Source organism: Rhea americana, unplaced genomic scaffold (genome assembly GCF_003343005.1).
Source record: "Rhea americana isolate MKP2758 unplaced genomic scaffold, rheAme1 scaffold_132, whole genome shotgun sequence".
Classification (NCBI taxonomy): Eukaryota; Metazoa; Chordata; class Aves; order Rheiformes; family Rheidae; genus Rhea; species Rhea americana.
The window spans coordinates 1,742,203-1,756,144 of record NW_028185395.1 but is presented as its reverse complement, the minus strand read 5'-3'; the positions used below and the strand labels follow the sequence as shown (position 1 = coordinate 1,756,144).

The window sequence follows — 13,942 nt, the reverse complement described above, 5'->3', positions numbered from 1 at the left end:
GACATACTTTGAAAGGACAAAAACTCTTTAGGTTGTCTGCAGTATTTTAGCTTCTCCCTCACTAAGAAAACTCTCACTTGATAATTGAATTGTTTCTTTTTTTTTTCTCCAGATGTCTCAAAGCAGTGAAAAAACAAAATATTTACAGTAATTCAGTGTTCCAGAAGTGAAAGTGAAATTAATGCATTTTCTATCCTTAAAAGTATGTTGGGAATAGTTTCTAAAAGTACATTTATATCAAATGGTTTGTATGTTAACAATTTGTCATTTGCAGCTAGTGGTACTAATTGTAGTTACAGTTAATGGGAAATGAGATGGATATGTGCTTGGTTAATAACCTATATAGTGTGTAACACAAAATAGTTCATTATAAATTGTGTAATATAAGTCATTAATCACTTCCTATTCATTTGACCAAAGAGATTAATACAGAACATGGCATTTCATGTTGTCAGTCATGCAAATACAGAACTGCTGAGGCATATTCCCACAGGCTGATTATATATTGCACTTTTAAAGTTATTTTGCAGTATGTGTATGGGGCCAGGTGACCTGTTGTTATTTTAAACTTTTGAAAAAGGGGATGATAAATACTTCCAGTGATTGATTATTCTTTTGTTAGAATTTGCTAACTTTTTTGTGCCTCATTATGAAAATTGGAACTATCCCATTGCATTTGCTGATATTTGACATAATATTTAGACTGCAGTCTGTGCTGCAATGAAGAACTGGTAGCTTTTTTCTTAGACATAAATATAATCTGTTACTGTAAGAATATAGCAAAGCAGAAAGATGAAAGAGGATCTGATTTTGGTTAGTACAAGAATATGCAAATATTTGGCTCCACAATTTGATTTTGGCCAAGAAAACTGCCTTGCCCTGATTCACTCACTTTCTTTGGGGAAAAAAATCAAGCTTTCAAGAAGTTGCAAGTCTTACTAAAGAATTGCCTAAAGGTGGATCAGTGTTGTTTGTATGGAGACTATCATGTGCTCAGATACTTGGTAGAGATATCAGCTTACTTAAGGCTTTCTCTATTTTTTTTTAATTAAGAAATGACCTTATATTCTATCTATTTTAAAATCTTAGGATTTTTTTGATTGTTTAACTTGCTGCAGTTATGATGTCTATTTCTACTCCAAATGAAATATTTGAAAGAATATTTTGCCTGTATAAACAGGCAAGGATAGAAAACAGTCTGTATTTATCAGATTTCTGCAAAGGCAGAGCTGCAAGTTAAAGTTCATTTCATTTGTAGAATAATTAAAAAGTAGTGGAATGTACTAAAAAAAGTACAGTAGTTTTTAATAATAAATGAATGGAGAATTGTATGAAGATGATAGAAATGTACACTTGAGAAAAAAAGATGATACACCGATGCTTCTCTAAAATATCTCTTTAAATGAAGTGTTTTCTCTTACTTTTCATTTGTCCCATTTTCATCCAAAAATGATGGTCAACCTTTCTTGAAGAGCTTAGTTAGTCATTTTAGATAAGGGATATAGGATTATCCATGGCTGACTAAACACATGCCATGTAGGTATCTTAGACTTCCTTAGCTGATGTTATGCAAGTGCAAGTTCCACTTTAGTTTCTGTTTTACGTGAACAGCAGGCTTGAGTGGGTGAAGCATGGTTAGTGTAAGGAGTCTGACATTCATGCTAGTACATAAAAGGTCCATTCTTCTGAAAGACCTATGTGTGATAGATTACTGTACAGCCACACGTTCTCTACAGAGGAAAAAAACCAAAACTGTTGATGCATATTAAAGTTGAAACATGCCAAGAAGTTCCATGTTGACCAATAATACATGCCTCAACAGAAATCTGGCTAGTTCATCATCTTGCGGCTTGGCAGCAATAGGCTAACTTGTCATAGCGGTAAAGTATTACTGAACTGAAATTTGGCTGAACAGGACTTCATTCAAGACGCGTATTTGTTGGTGCTAACTCATCTGTGACTCCTCCAAGCTTCAGTTGCCTTAACATATAAAACAATTATGAATAGAGCAGGAGAGAGAACTGTGATACCAAAACCTGTTATATACAGGAAGACAACAGTAACAAAAAAACCTCGTCACTTCCCGTTCTGCCATCCTTTGTAAATTTTAAGCATATCAGCAAGTTTGAGCTGCTCTTACTAACTGTAGAAATTCACCCATGATGATTTGACTTCACTGTCTTGGCAATTCAAAGCACTTCTTGCCAGAGGAATGCATTGGAGAGAATCGGGGTTTGAGCGCGTGGTGGAAAATGAGTATCCTCTGTTGCAGAGCAGAAGCCATCAGGCTGCTTTCTGATCTGTAGAGGCAGCTGTTTCCAAAAGGAGAAGTAAATGATTTTCCTTACAAGTGGAACCTTTCCAGTCTAATCACAATTGATCCCATTTTCCCAATTATGGGATCCAGTAATATTTTACTTCTCGGAAGGGGATGTGGGAACTATACAGAAATCTGTAGCAAGGATGACAGTTATTTATGGTAAAGTTGAAGGGATTGTCATAGTTATCTTGACAAATAGTATTCTGTAGTTCATAGGTCATCATACTTGAAATTGCCTAAGAAATTAAGTGCTTTTCAGTTACATAATAACAGTATCAAAACAATGCTGCATTTTTTCTGCTCCTTACCTTTTCAGATTGTTTGCCAGTAAAGCCAGATATTGTTGCTTGGATAGTGCTTGGATAGTGGCACGTTAGCAATGTTCATAGTTGAGAGTTTTTTTTTTTTTTTTTTTTTTTTTTTTTTTTTTTTTTTTTTTTTTTTTTTTTTTTTTTTTTTTTTTTTGCTGACTTAAATAGTGAAGCCAGCTTGAGAAAGTCTTGCTTTCCCAATGCCAGCTGCTTCTTCCACATGCACTGCTTTGCTGTCCACTTCAGTTGTTCAAGGAGAATCATTTTGTGAAGCTCTGAGAAGTCATTCAGGTTATAAATAACTCAACAAAAGAAAAAAAATGTCATGAGTCAGTTTTCTGATCAGGCTCACTGCACAGCCCCATATACATTTCTTTTGGCAGAACTGAAGCACTTGAGAAGCAGTGAGGGCCAAACTCCTACGCCTTGCACTGATTCTGAATGAAGCATTCTTCAAAGTACATGTTTACGTAAGACATCTGCTTTCTGTGTAGGAATTGGTGAGACATTTAACTGTTTCCTGGAAGCTTCCCATTTTCCCCTCAGTGACCTTGGTGGGATATTTACATAACATGGTGGCTCTTTCAGGAGGTTATTTTCTGTTCCTTTTTTTATATTTTTTAATGAGCGTGTGTTATCTTGTAGCTTAACATCTAAAGCTATGGCAGGAGGGTAGGATCCGTTCATAGTCTTTACCCAAGAGGGCTAAATAAATAAAACAAATCTCTTCTAGGGTAACTCCACCTTGGATGTGCATAACATACCAGGCCTTCCTGATGGATGGACAGATACAAAGCTAGCTATGCAAAATCTGAGGAACAGGATTAAAAAAAAAATCTAGAGGATGATAATGTGATACCCCTTTTTGTTATCGCTCTTAAAAAATGAATTTCTGTCACCAGTGGTTGGGATGGTCCCTCTTGTAGAATCTGATACACTGTAATAGGCTGGAGATTAAATCCTGGCCTCATCCAGCACTTGGACATATTGCTTCTATGTGTGCCTGCCTCTCCTAATCTATGTTTCTAAACTTGTGCAGCATAGTGTGTGATTCCAGCTTGTGAGAGTTTGCAGTGACAGGTACTATGTATTTGTGAAATTACTTAGAAATGTAGAAGGAAGCAGCATAAAGATAATGAATCTAAAAATTAGAAGTGAACCTGCAGATTTTCAGTAATTCTTCAGAAGAATATGCAAACTACTCCTTCTCCATCTGAAGTCAGTATCAAAAGTTTCTGTGACTTAGTAGAGAACAGAGTCTCAGGGTGGGGGAAAATGTATTTTGTGGGCAGAAGGCAGTCAGATACCCAAAGGACCACCTTATTCTCCTTTTTTATGTTTGTTCTTTAGTGAAAAGAATGAAAGGGAAACAGATTGATATTTCCTTGTCTTTCATTACCTTAGCCCTTATAAAATGATATCTTGCAGATTTATCGCTTGATTCCACCCCAGATAAATATATAACCTCCTGCTCAGAGGAAGATTAGTAGAACAGCTACGCTGCAAATCTCCCAGCTCTGTAGTTGGATTGATCCTGAACTGAACTGGTGTAATGCATCGTAGGAAGCTGGCTGTGTGCGTCTTCAAGGCACAGGAAGTGTATTTGTTTAAAAAAAAAATCTATGAAAAATGTTGATGATGTATAACAGGGACTTTGTTAATGCTGAGGAAAGTGGCTTAGAGGGAAGGTTGATAGAGGTATGTATTCTGTGTCTGCTTAGTATCTTGCATTGAGTGATATTAGCAGTGCATTGCAATCTTAGTGTGGAAGGTAAAACTGAGTTATCTGTGGTATTTGTTCTGAAGCATTACTGTGTCTCTGAGACTCACTTGAAGGAGCATCTTTGAAATGGTATTATCCTTCTTTTGAATTTGACCTATTTATGTTTCAGATGTGCGCTTATGTTGTGTTTCCGGAAGAAAGCCAAGAATAAACTATTTGAGACCAAATTCACTGCAGTCTCAGGCTGTTCTAGTCTTTTCTCTTCAAATGTTATGTTACAGCCAGATCTGCCCATCTGCGAATTCTCTGGCAAAACAGGTACATACTGAGTACTTTGATAAAAATTGCAATCTACTCTGGCAGAGGATAGTGGTGTATGTTTTCTGTTCCAGTCTTTATTATGTCCTCTGTGGTGTCTAAAACAGAAGTCAGATTGTAAATCCTGAAAGTTTGTATGCATTTGATAGCTGTTCCTGAATCAATGGCTGTATCAAGTAGTTAACATCCTAGTAGGACTGCAGTTATTCACCTAATTTGTTTCTGCATATTCTGCTGCACATTTATATTTTGACCTGGTAGAATTGTGCTCATATTCATTTTCTCCCCTCTTGTTTACCCTTCAAAATACTTACTGTTCTTGAAGGTACTTGGGTACATGCTTCGGTTGTAGTTGCTGGCAAGCATACAAGCCATTTGTTACAGGATAAAATGTCTTTGGCCAAGCATTAATTACCAATTAATTTTCTATTGCATTGTGTTAAGCTTATTTTACATGGGCTATTTCTGTTTATTCAGCTACCTAGAGTTCACAAGCATCAACAAAAAGCCCTAAACAACATCAAGTTGACTGCATGTTTGTTGATCTTAACAGTACAAGCAGTTAAGCTTTTTCTGAGGTAGCAGCATTTATAGGTGAGCTATGCTTTCTGATCTTGAACATCTTTGACAGTTAAAATATTGCAGGTGAGTATTGTTTCTTTCTTTATTTTTAGAAAGTTGATAGGAGCAGACTTTAGTTGCACTGAGAGGAAGAAAGAAAGATTGATTTTTATTATTTTTTTTAATCTTGATTAAAACCATTAACGACTATCCGTGCTTTCAATCTCTCTTCCTTGTAAGAACAGGATAGTGAAATAACTTTTTCGTTTTCCCCTCAAGATCATGTGTGTACGTTTTGTTATTCTGTGTTTTGTAATTGTCTGTTTCTAACCTCAGAGCTGGAAGTGACCTATTTGGTGCCTGACTTTAAACTGATGAATTGCCAACAATGCTTCATGCATCCCTATTTCTAAGCTAGTTTATGTGTTCTTGGATTTTTTTCATGGCATAGTCTTAATGAGTTTTCTGTGCAGTACCTTGTCGAACACCATAGTAAAATGCATCTATATTATTATCTACAAAGCTATCTACTTGGTATGGTTTATTAAAAGTCCAGGAAGAGAAAAAGGGATAGGGTTCATCAATAACTGTTTCAGTTCACTCCATCAGCTTGTGCCAGGCATTGTTCCTGCTTCACTGGTTGCTGAGACATGCCTTTTCTATTCACCAAGTTTTTTTTCCTAGACTGCATATGTGTTCTAATTTCTACATCCAGTATAGTGTATGATTTTTTTTTTGGTTCAATATCAGATGGAAGGAGGTGCAGCTAAGTGAAAGAGCTGGCACACAGTAGGTGAGAGGTACAAATGGCAACAGGAAAAATCCCTTTCTCCTACTCCAAATTCATTTGATTATAGAAATTTATTATTTTTTAAACGTGTTTCTGTTCTGAGGCCAAAGGATTATTATAATGGAGAAATGATGTTCACTGGAATGATGATGGTGGCTATTGCTAGAACTACAGTGAGAGCTCTGTGAGATGAAGTCCAAACTGTAGTATGTAGGCATCAGTGCATGTGTAAACCAGTGCATTTGTGTAAGCCACTGGTAATACAATAGATACTTGGAGCGTTTCATGGTCTGGTTTGAAGACTTTCCTACTGGAAAGTATTGTTGCCATTGCTTACCAAAATAGTGTGCATGTGTGTATGAACATCTAGTGTAATCTGTTTCACAGGTAAATAACGCTGTGGCATTAATTTTAATGCCTTTAATGACTTTTGTTTAAGCTCAGTTTCAGTATGCCTAAAAAAAGTGGAAGGAATGGAGTGGTTTGGGTTTATGTGATTTAGTGCTTGTCGTTACAGTGCTTTTGTAGATGAATACAGGTCCTACTGGCTAATTCATTTTACAGGTTATAGATGTGCTCTGCTGAAAGTCAGCAATTTTCTAGACTTAACACATGATTTCTTGAAAATGCTTAATAAATTTAGTCTGTTTAAGTCTGTGTAACCCCATTTGTTTATGTATGTCTTTATGCTATAAAAGTGTGTTCTTTAAGTGTTCCATCTGTCAGTGTTACCATTGCTTAAAAAAAAAAAAAAAGTAATTTTCCTGTTGATGTAGGGCCTACCATATGGGCATCAGCAGTAAAGCTAACTGTGATCCAGATGTGGTTGATGAGGTCCTCTGGAAGGAAATATGATATGATTGTGTAGTGGGACACTGTAAGCCTTTGGTTGTTTTTGTGTTGCTATATGTACTCTCCAATAAAGGCTCTCTCTGCAATTAATCAGATATGCCGTATGCAGTCCTGAACGTGGCAACTGTTGTGCTTTCAGTACATATATCTAGGTTCTTATAGACTTGTGGTTAATATTTTTGAGATGCTTTCCCCTCACATGGGGTGCCAGACACATTCTGTTGCTATGACACATTCTGTTAATACACCTGTCTACTTTTTCTTCTCTTTTTGGTCCATAAATGTATTTAAGAGTCTGACTGCAAACTCCATCTTATTGTTGAATTTCCTTATGTTAACTATTTTTGTGGAGTCAGAGAAATAAGAATGTGATTAGACAATTAAGTTTTCTATGAATGTGTTAATTAAAATTCATAGTCATAGTTAAGGTATTTGAGATAAAATTCACGTATTTTAATGCTTCATAAAAATTGTTTGAGTGTGCGTGGGTGTGTGTATTGAGCTGTAGGATTTACTCTCAAATATTCATGTCCATTTTTTATAAAGCGCAGTTCTGTGCTTTAAATGATATAACCATGAAGTGTTTCCCCATTTTTAAAAACCTTAACTGGTTCTTAAACTGAGGACTTCTTATTTTCCTTTCTATATAGCCCCTGGGCTTGTCATGTGATTCCATTAAATTTTAAAAATTAAATGCTACTTTAGGTTTTGAGTATTCTGGAAGGCTTCCATAGAAAGCCATTAACTTGTGGGAAAAAATAAGAGCTGTTTGAGTCTGCTTTAGTTGTTGCAATAGCAGTTGGCATGATCTGTGCTCTGAAAAGTGAAGTATAATACTATATGTATTACGCAGTATTGTATGATTCATTACAGTAAACAGATAAACTGTATATAGTGCTTGGAACATAAATTACATAACCTTAGCAATGTGGAGAGAAGCTTGGAAAACCAGCATGTTTTCTCAAGCAATATCCTTACTGTGTGTGTTAGGAACAGGACTTTTGCTTATTACATCTGAGTTCAAGCGATAATAGTTTAAGCACAGTGCTTTCCAGAGTAATCTGGTTGTTTTTTTGTCATTGCTTACTGATGAAATTGTTTCATCTGAGCATAACACCTGTCCACAGACCATTATTATGACTTATATTTTTAATGCTTTGAGGCAAACATTTAGTATTCAAAGCAGCATTTATTTTTTACGACTTCTGTCACTGAAATCTATTGTAGTGCTGTGTTTAAGATGGTATGATGATAGACCCGTGACCTCCATGAAAGATGTCTGTCTTCCTTCTCCAAATGACAGCACAGTTGTTAGAAAGGATTTGGAAATATAAAGTGATTTGAAAGTTAGATTGTGATGGTCTCATTGCATTTTACAACCTACATATCTTCATCAAGAGTTTGAGCCAAGTAAGAAATCTGAGCAGTATCTATTCTTTTAGAAAGAACATGTTGTTAAACCCATTCTTCAACATAGTCAAGCTTCCTTGCTTCTCAGCTCTCCGCAAAAGGTAAATTTTCTCTACAGAGCCAATTACTCTAAACTCAAGCAAGAGATGTTTGTGCATTTGAACAGGAAGCCAATTTTTGTGCAGCAGAGGTGATAGTCTGAGCTGAACTGTAATAAAGGGAAGCCTGACCGTCACTTCTTAGTGAAAACAGTGAGATCTGCCTGTGTTTGACTTTATTAGTCACTCCTAGGCATCCCAGTTTAGTCATCAAAATAGGAGAGCAGCTGAAATTAGTGATTGTTTCTGAAAATACACTTGCATGTTGAACTTGCCCAATACTAGAAGACAAATCACGAGTACAGTGGAATTTACATATCTGAATCCTTGATTTGGAATTCTGCACATAATTCAGCAGACCTTTGCTGCCTTTTGGGGCAGTATCTGAATGTTTTTCATTGCCCTGCCTGGTCCATGCTAACCTTCTTCTCATTATTCTTAGCATTTACTGCTACTTTGTTCTAAGTCGTCAGTCTGTTACTAGCTGTTGGCATCAAGGGCAGGATACAGCTGGTTTGAATGGTTCATCATTTAAATACTAAATAAAACAATGTCATCATTTTTCTGTACACTTTTCTTATAAAATGAATATCTTTTAAAGCAGAAAAGTTGAAGTGCAAGGAAATTAAATATTAAAACACAATGCTGCATTTATTTTGGGAAGAAATAGTTGCATGCAACTAAGAGAAGTCTTGAATTCTCCTTTCAAGCTGAAATCTGAAAGGTTTTCTTCTCCTAGTTAGCAGTATCATGTTTTTTGAGGGGTGGTTGTTGTTTTCCTCCTTAGCCAATGCCATTTTCTGTGGCATTATGCCTTTGGAATAATTCTCCTTTTAGAGATGTGAACAAACAATTTGTAAAGCAGGATTGTTACTTGTGACACGGATCTGGATGTGAAGCTCTAATAGTTCATAAAAGAAATGAGGAACCTTTGTGTTCACATTAAAAGGATTTGCATGAATAGTTTCCTGAGCTTTTTACCTCTATTTTCGCTGGGTTTTTGTAGTTTCTAACCTTTTTTGCTTGTTGACTCAATGGGAAAGTTGATCATGTTCTGTGCTGACCTGGTAATGTTAATGTCTTTTAAAATTAAGAACTTTGAAGGAACCAGAAGTTGGTCTCTCTTTTATTTCATGAAATACAGATAGCCACTTATAAACATATAGCAGAGGGCATGAATACTATGGAAGAAACGTGTCTGCAGTTTACCTAGTCTGTTTTTACGCAATCATTTTTTTTCTTCCTTAGCACTGCTTTTTCTTTTTTCCTATTTTCCCTTTCACTTATTCAGGATTCTTTGCCCCCATCTAACTTGGGCCACAGTACTGCATTATGTTTTTAGTTTTGAACCTTAAAATGAAGGAAGCCTCCTGCTCGGAGGCAGGAACTCAGTGTTCAGAGAGGGTAGTATGTCCAGATCATGTTGCAGAACAGAAAATATTATTAATGGAATTTAATTCTAGCAGAAGTGGGTCATTGTTTTCAAAGATGTCTAAATTAAATATGAACTTAAATGTTCTACTTAAATGGGTCTGATCATTTAATAGCAAAGGACATGTTACCTTTACTGGCAAAGCTAATGTGGTTAATACTGTAAACAGACCATACTACTGTTTTTTATCTTCATAACCAGAAAGCATTCTGGTAATTTTATACGTGGGGTTTTACACAGCTAAAGCTGTGTACAACAGCTACACCTTTACAACTTTGTCTTGCTGGATCTTGAAAAACTCCAAGGACAACAGTTCCACAGCATCTTTGTCAATCTCCTGTAGACTTCTCTCTCAGTATGTACATAAAATGCACTGGAAGTAGTTTGCTTTGCTTGTTTCTAATATTTAGCACCCAGGAAGGCAAGCAAACAGTTTTCTTCATACACTATGGAGATTTAACAAATTTCTTTTTTTTCCCTTCCCTCCCTCCCTTTCTTTCTTTCTTTATTTTTTTTTTCCAAACTGAATACAGAGCATGAAAGGAAAAAGAAAGTTTAAAACCTTTTTGAATATTAATGAAGTGGTACTTCTAAAAATTCTTTCCCTGCAGAAGAATAGTAAAACTGCAACATAAATTTTAAACAGAAGCAGTTACTGTACCAGCTTCTAGCATTTCCCAGAGTAAACAGAATTAGGTAGAAGTTTATATTAGCATTTACTTTGAGGCAAAGCTAATCTTTGAAGTTAGCAGTTTGCGGTCTCAAGTGGTATTAACAATCAAATAACAAGTAGACTTAGAACTTGAAAAATGATTACCTTTTAATTGTTTCATGACCATTGGTACATAATGTGAATTATGCAAATAAATATAAATTATAAAAATATATTGTATATAGTATAAACACACATTATATAATGTATTTATAATATATATACACTATATATATAAAAATATATTATATAAACAAATATAAATAAAAATAAATGTAAAGTCTAGCAGTCATTAAACCTGAATATGACATGTTTCATTTGCCTCAAAGTCCTTCTGTTAATTTCTCTGTTGCTAGTAAAATTTTTCTGTTGCTACTTTGTCAGCTCCCTTCCCCCTTTCATAACAGGCACAGACTGACCTTTTGAAGGATTGTGTGTTTCTAATCTTTTGTTTCTAACAGTCTTAGGCACCAGTTCTTTGCGATTTTCTGAAGGGGAGAAGGCGAGATTGTAAATTAAATATTCATTTCTTGGAGAATTATTTATTTATATATATATATATATATATATATAAGTACAGTGGCAAAGTCCAAAAAGTGCGTTTTTAGAGGTGGACTAGAACTACAAAATAGGGTTCTGGCTATATAATCAAAGACGTGTTCTATGTATTTAGGATTTTAGGTAGTTCTACTGTAAAGTAATTGCTATCAATTATAGAATTTGAATCTTGAAGGAGATCCATTTTTTTGGCTTGCTATTCTATAGCTTCATAGCTGGATGCAAGCTTAAATTACTTTTGTGCTTTTAGAAAAAATAGATTGTTGCTTCTGTTTTCCAAAGAGTCAACATCCTCAAAGGTTATTTGTGTATTTTAAAACATCTTCCTTTCTTTTGTGCTGTTATTTTTTTTTCCCTTGAACACTTGCTAGATCAGAGGTGTGCATTCTAATTCTTCTGTGGCCTAGGTGCCTGCCTGGGTGATGCACCTGTATTTTCAAGGCTGGGATAGCACTTTTGCATTGTGGGCAGAGCTGCATGATTTTTGTCCCTTTCTTTCAGTTATTTGTGAGGAAGAACTGAGCCCAGTTTGATCTCATGCATAATGTTGGATTATATCTTTCATGACAGCTGTTTCTTGAAATACATTCTGTCCCAGTGTGTGTGAATATTTTAATTTAAATCTTCCAAATATTTTTCTGAAATGTGTAATTCAGATCTGCCAGGCATGCCTTCCAAATAGTGAAGTCCCCTGTTTTCGATATTTTGTGATGTTTTTAGAAATGTAACAGTTCTTCCTCCTTTAGTGAAGACACTTAAAAAAAAAAAAAAAAAAGGTGAAATCACCCATTCATTTCTCAGATTTCTGTCAAAATAAATGATGTTAAATGACATGATATGAGACACATCTCGAGGAGAACATTGTTTGACATGTGCTTAGACTGGAGGCAGGGGGATTTAGGATGAACTGAGTTATCTTTTTTGCTTTAAGGACTATTCATCATCCTTACCCAAATTGACTGTGGGTTTAGAGTTGCCCAGGATTTGCAGTTTTGTGGGCAGGTGGTATTTTTACAGAATGATAGCTAAGAGAGGGAATGGAAACTGGGAATCCTCCAGTGTTGGAGGATCTGCCGGAGACCAGTTCGTCCAAGAAAAGGGATAACGATAACGTAGGTCTGTGTCCCTGGCAGCTGGAGCTCTGGACACTTGTAGAGTATCCACTGTAATTTACTTTCCCCAAACTAGGGACAGGAGTATCATCTTAGGCCCCTCTTTATGGCAGGAGCAGTGGAAGTAACACCATATATAGGTTATTTACAAGCAGGTGTAAGAAAGCAATGTAGTAACCGTTCCTGTACATTGTGTAGTGAAGTTCACTCATAGCACTAATCAAGTAGTGCTTTCCCTCTCACTGTTTACACAGCAGTGAAAGGCTTCACAGTAGAGTGCATGCTTGTGCGTGTGTACACGTGCACACAAACACACACAGACACACAAATGGCAGTTCTGAGATCCAGAGTTGGATCATTTTGCAAGTGTTCACACTGTATTGAGCCGTGGTTGCATTTTGTTGCTTGGTGGATGGACGAGCAGCGTGTGTGATTTGCTCTCTAAGATTATTAATAAAATATCTGCCTTTTTTGTGTGTAGCAAACTGATACGCAGAAAAAAAGATCATGAAACAGTGGGAAAAGGTTGGATCGATGGCTGTAAGGTGAAACTTTGTGTCTGAATACAGGCATTTGTCATGTTGGTAGAACTGGTCTTCGAAGTGGTACTCATGGTCACTGCTGTGTTTGTCAAGTAAAAAGCCTAGAGACAACTGTGCACTTCAGTGATCCATGATGAACGATAAGCAGCTTGAATTTGTACTCTGACTGAACTCCACAAAATGACTATATGGGTTTATGTTCATATTTATTTACCATTTCACTTGCAGTCTTTGCTGAATTATAGCATTTTGATTACTCAGAAAATAATGAGAAGTGTTGAGATGATCTTTTAGCCTGTGTGTGTATCTGTGTGTGTGTGCGCGCACGTACATACACACTTCGGAAATGTGAAGATAGGTTTGAGCTATGTTTCAGCCCTTTCTTCTTTATGTAGAAATAATAGCAATAATTAGATTGATTTTAATTAAATTAATTAAAAATAATTAAATTAATGAAGTGAATTAAAATGAATAATTTAAGTATATTTTATATTAACAATCAAGTAACAATGTAAGTAATGGATTTTAACCTTCCTTTGAATTTTTACTTGTTAGGAGTTTTCTTAAAGTTGATCTTTGCTGTTTTATAACATTGGAAAATTTGTTGATTTCCAATTAAATACATGATAATCAGGTGATATTTTGGTACTTTTATGTGCAAATCTGGGAGGTACGCTTCATTTTATGTGAGTTTCTGATTTAAAGTTTCCAGGTCTGTACATATGAAAACTGTTATGTATTTTTCTTATGCAATTATTAAGATTTATTCAATCTCTGCTTTGGGAAGAATCTTAAAATTAAACAGAAAACGCAAAATTAATATTTTAAGTTAACTTTGGGAAATTAAAGGTATAGGCTATATAAGAAAAAGATTTAACAAGATATGTTTTGAAGCAAGCTGCATTAATTAGAGGAAGTATTATCTATCATTCAGTGAATCAGAAACTAACTGTTTCTGTAAGCATGGTCTTTTAGATATGAGAGGATGATAGCTATTCGTTCTGTTTTTAATCATTGTTTGAAGGAGGAAGATACTATTTCCTTACCCACTTTTAATGACGACTTTGTTAAAATGAACTGCACAAACCGAAATTGAGATGCTGTTCTCTGTGTAGCTTTAGTAGGGAAAATTACTATCAAAAGCTGATTTTAACACTTCATCATATTGTGTTTTCAGGTCTTCTTCTGGTGACTGTATTCCAT

The 13,942-nt window shown here is 35.5% G+C and overlaps 1 protein-coding gene across 1 annotated transcript in view; it reads left to right on the top strand.

Moving 5' to 3' along the window:
- The first annotated feature begins 4,621 nt into the window (after window positions 1–4,621).
- PDXK (pyridoxal kinase) overlaps window positions 4,622–13,942 on the top strand; it is a 42,752-nt gene continuing 33,431 nt past the window's right edge. Inside the window, exon 1 of the mRNA XM_085297952.1 lies at window positions 4,622–4,672. Within this exon, the coding sequence (XP_085154078.1) occupies window positions 4,622–4,672 (51 nt within the window). The remainder of the gene's footprint in view (window positions 4,673–13,942) is intronic.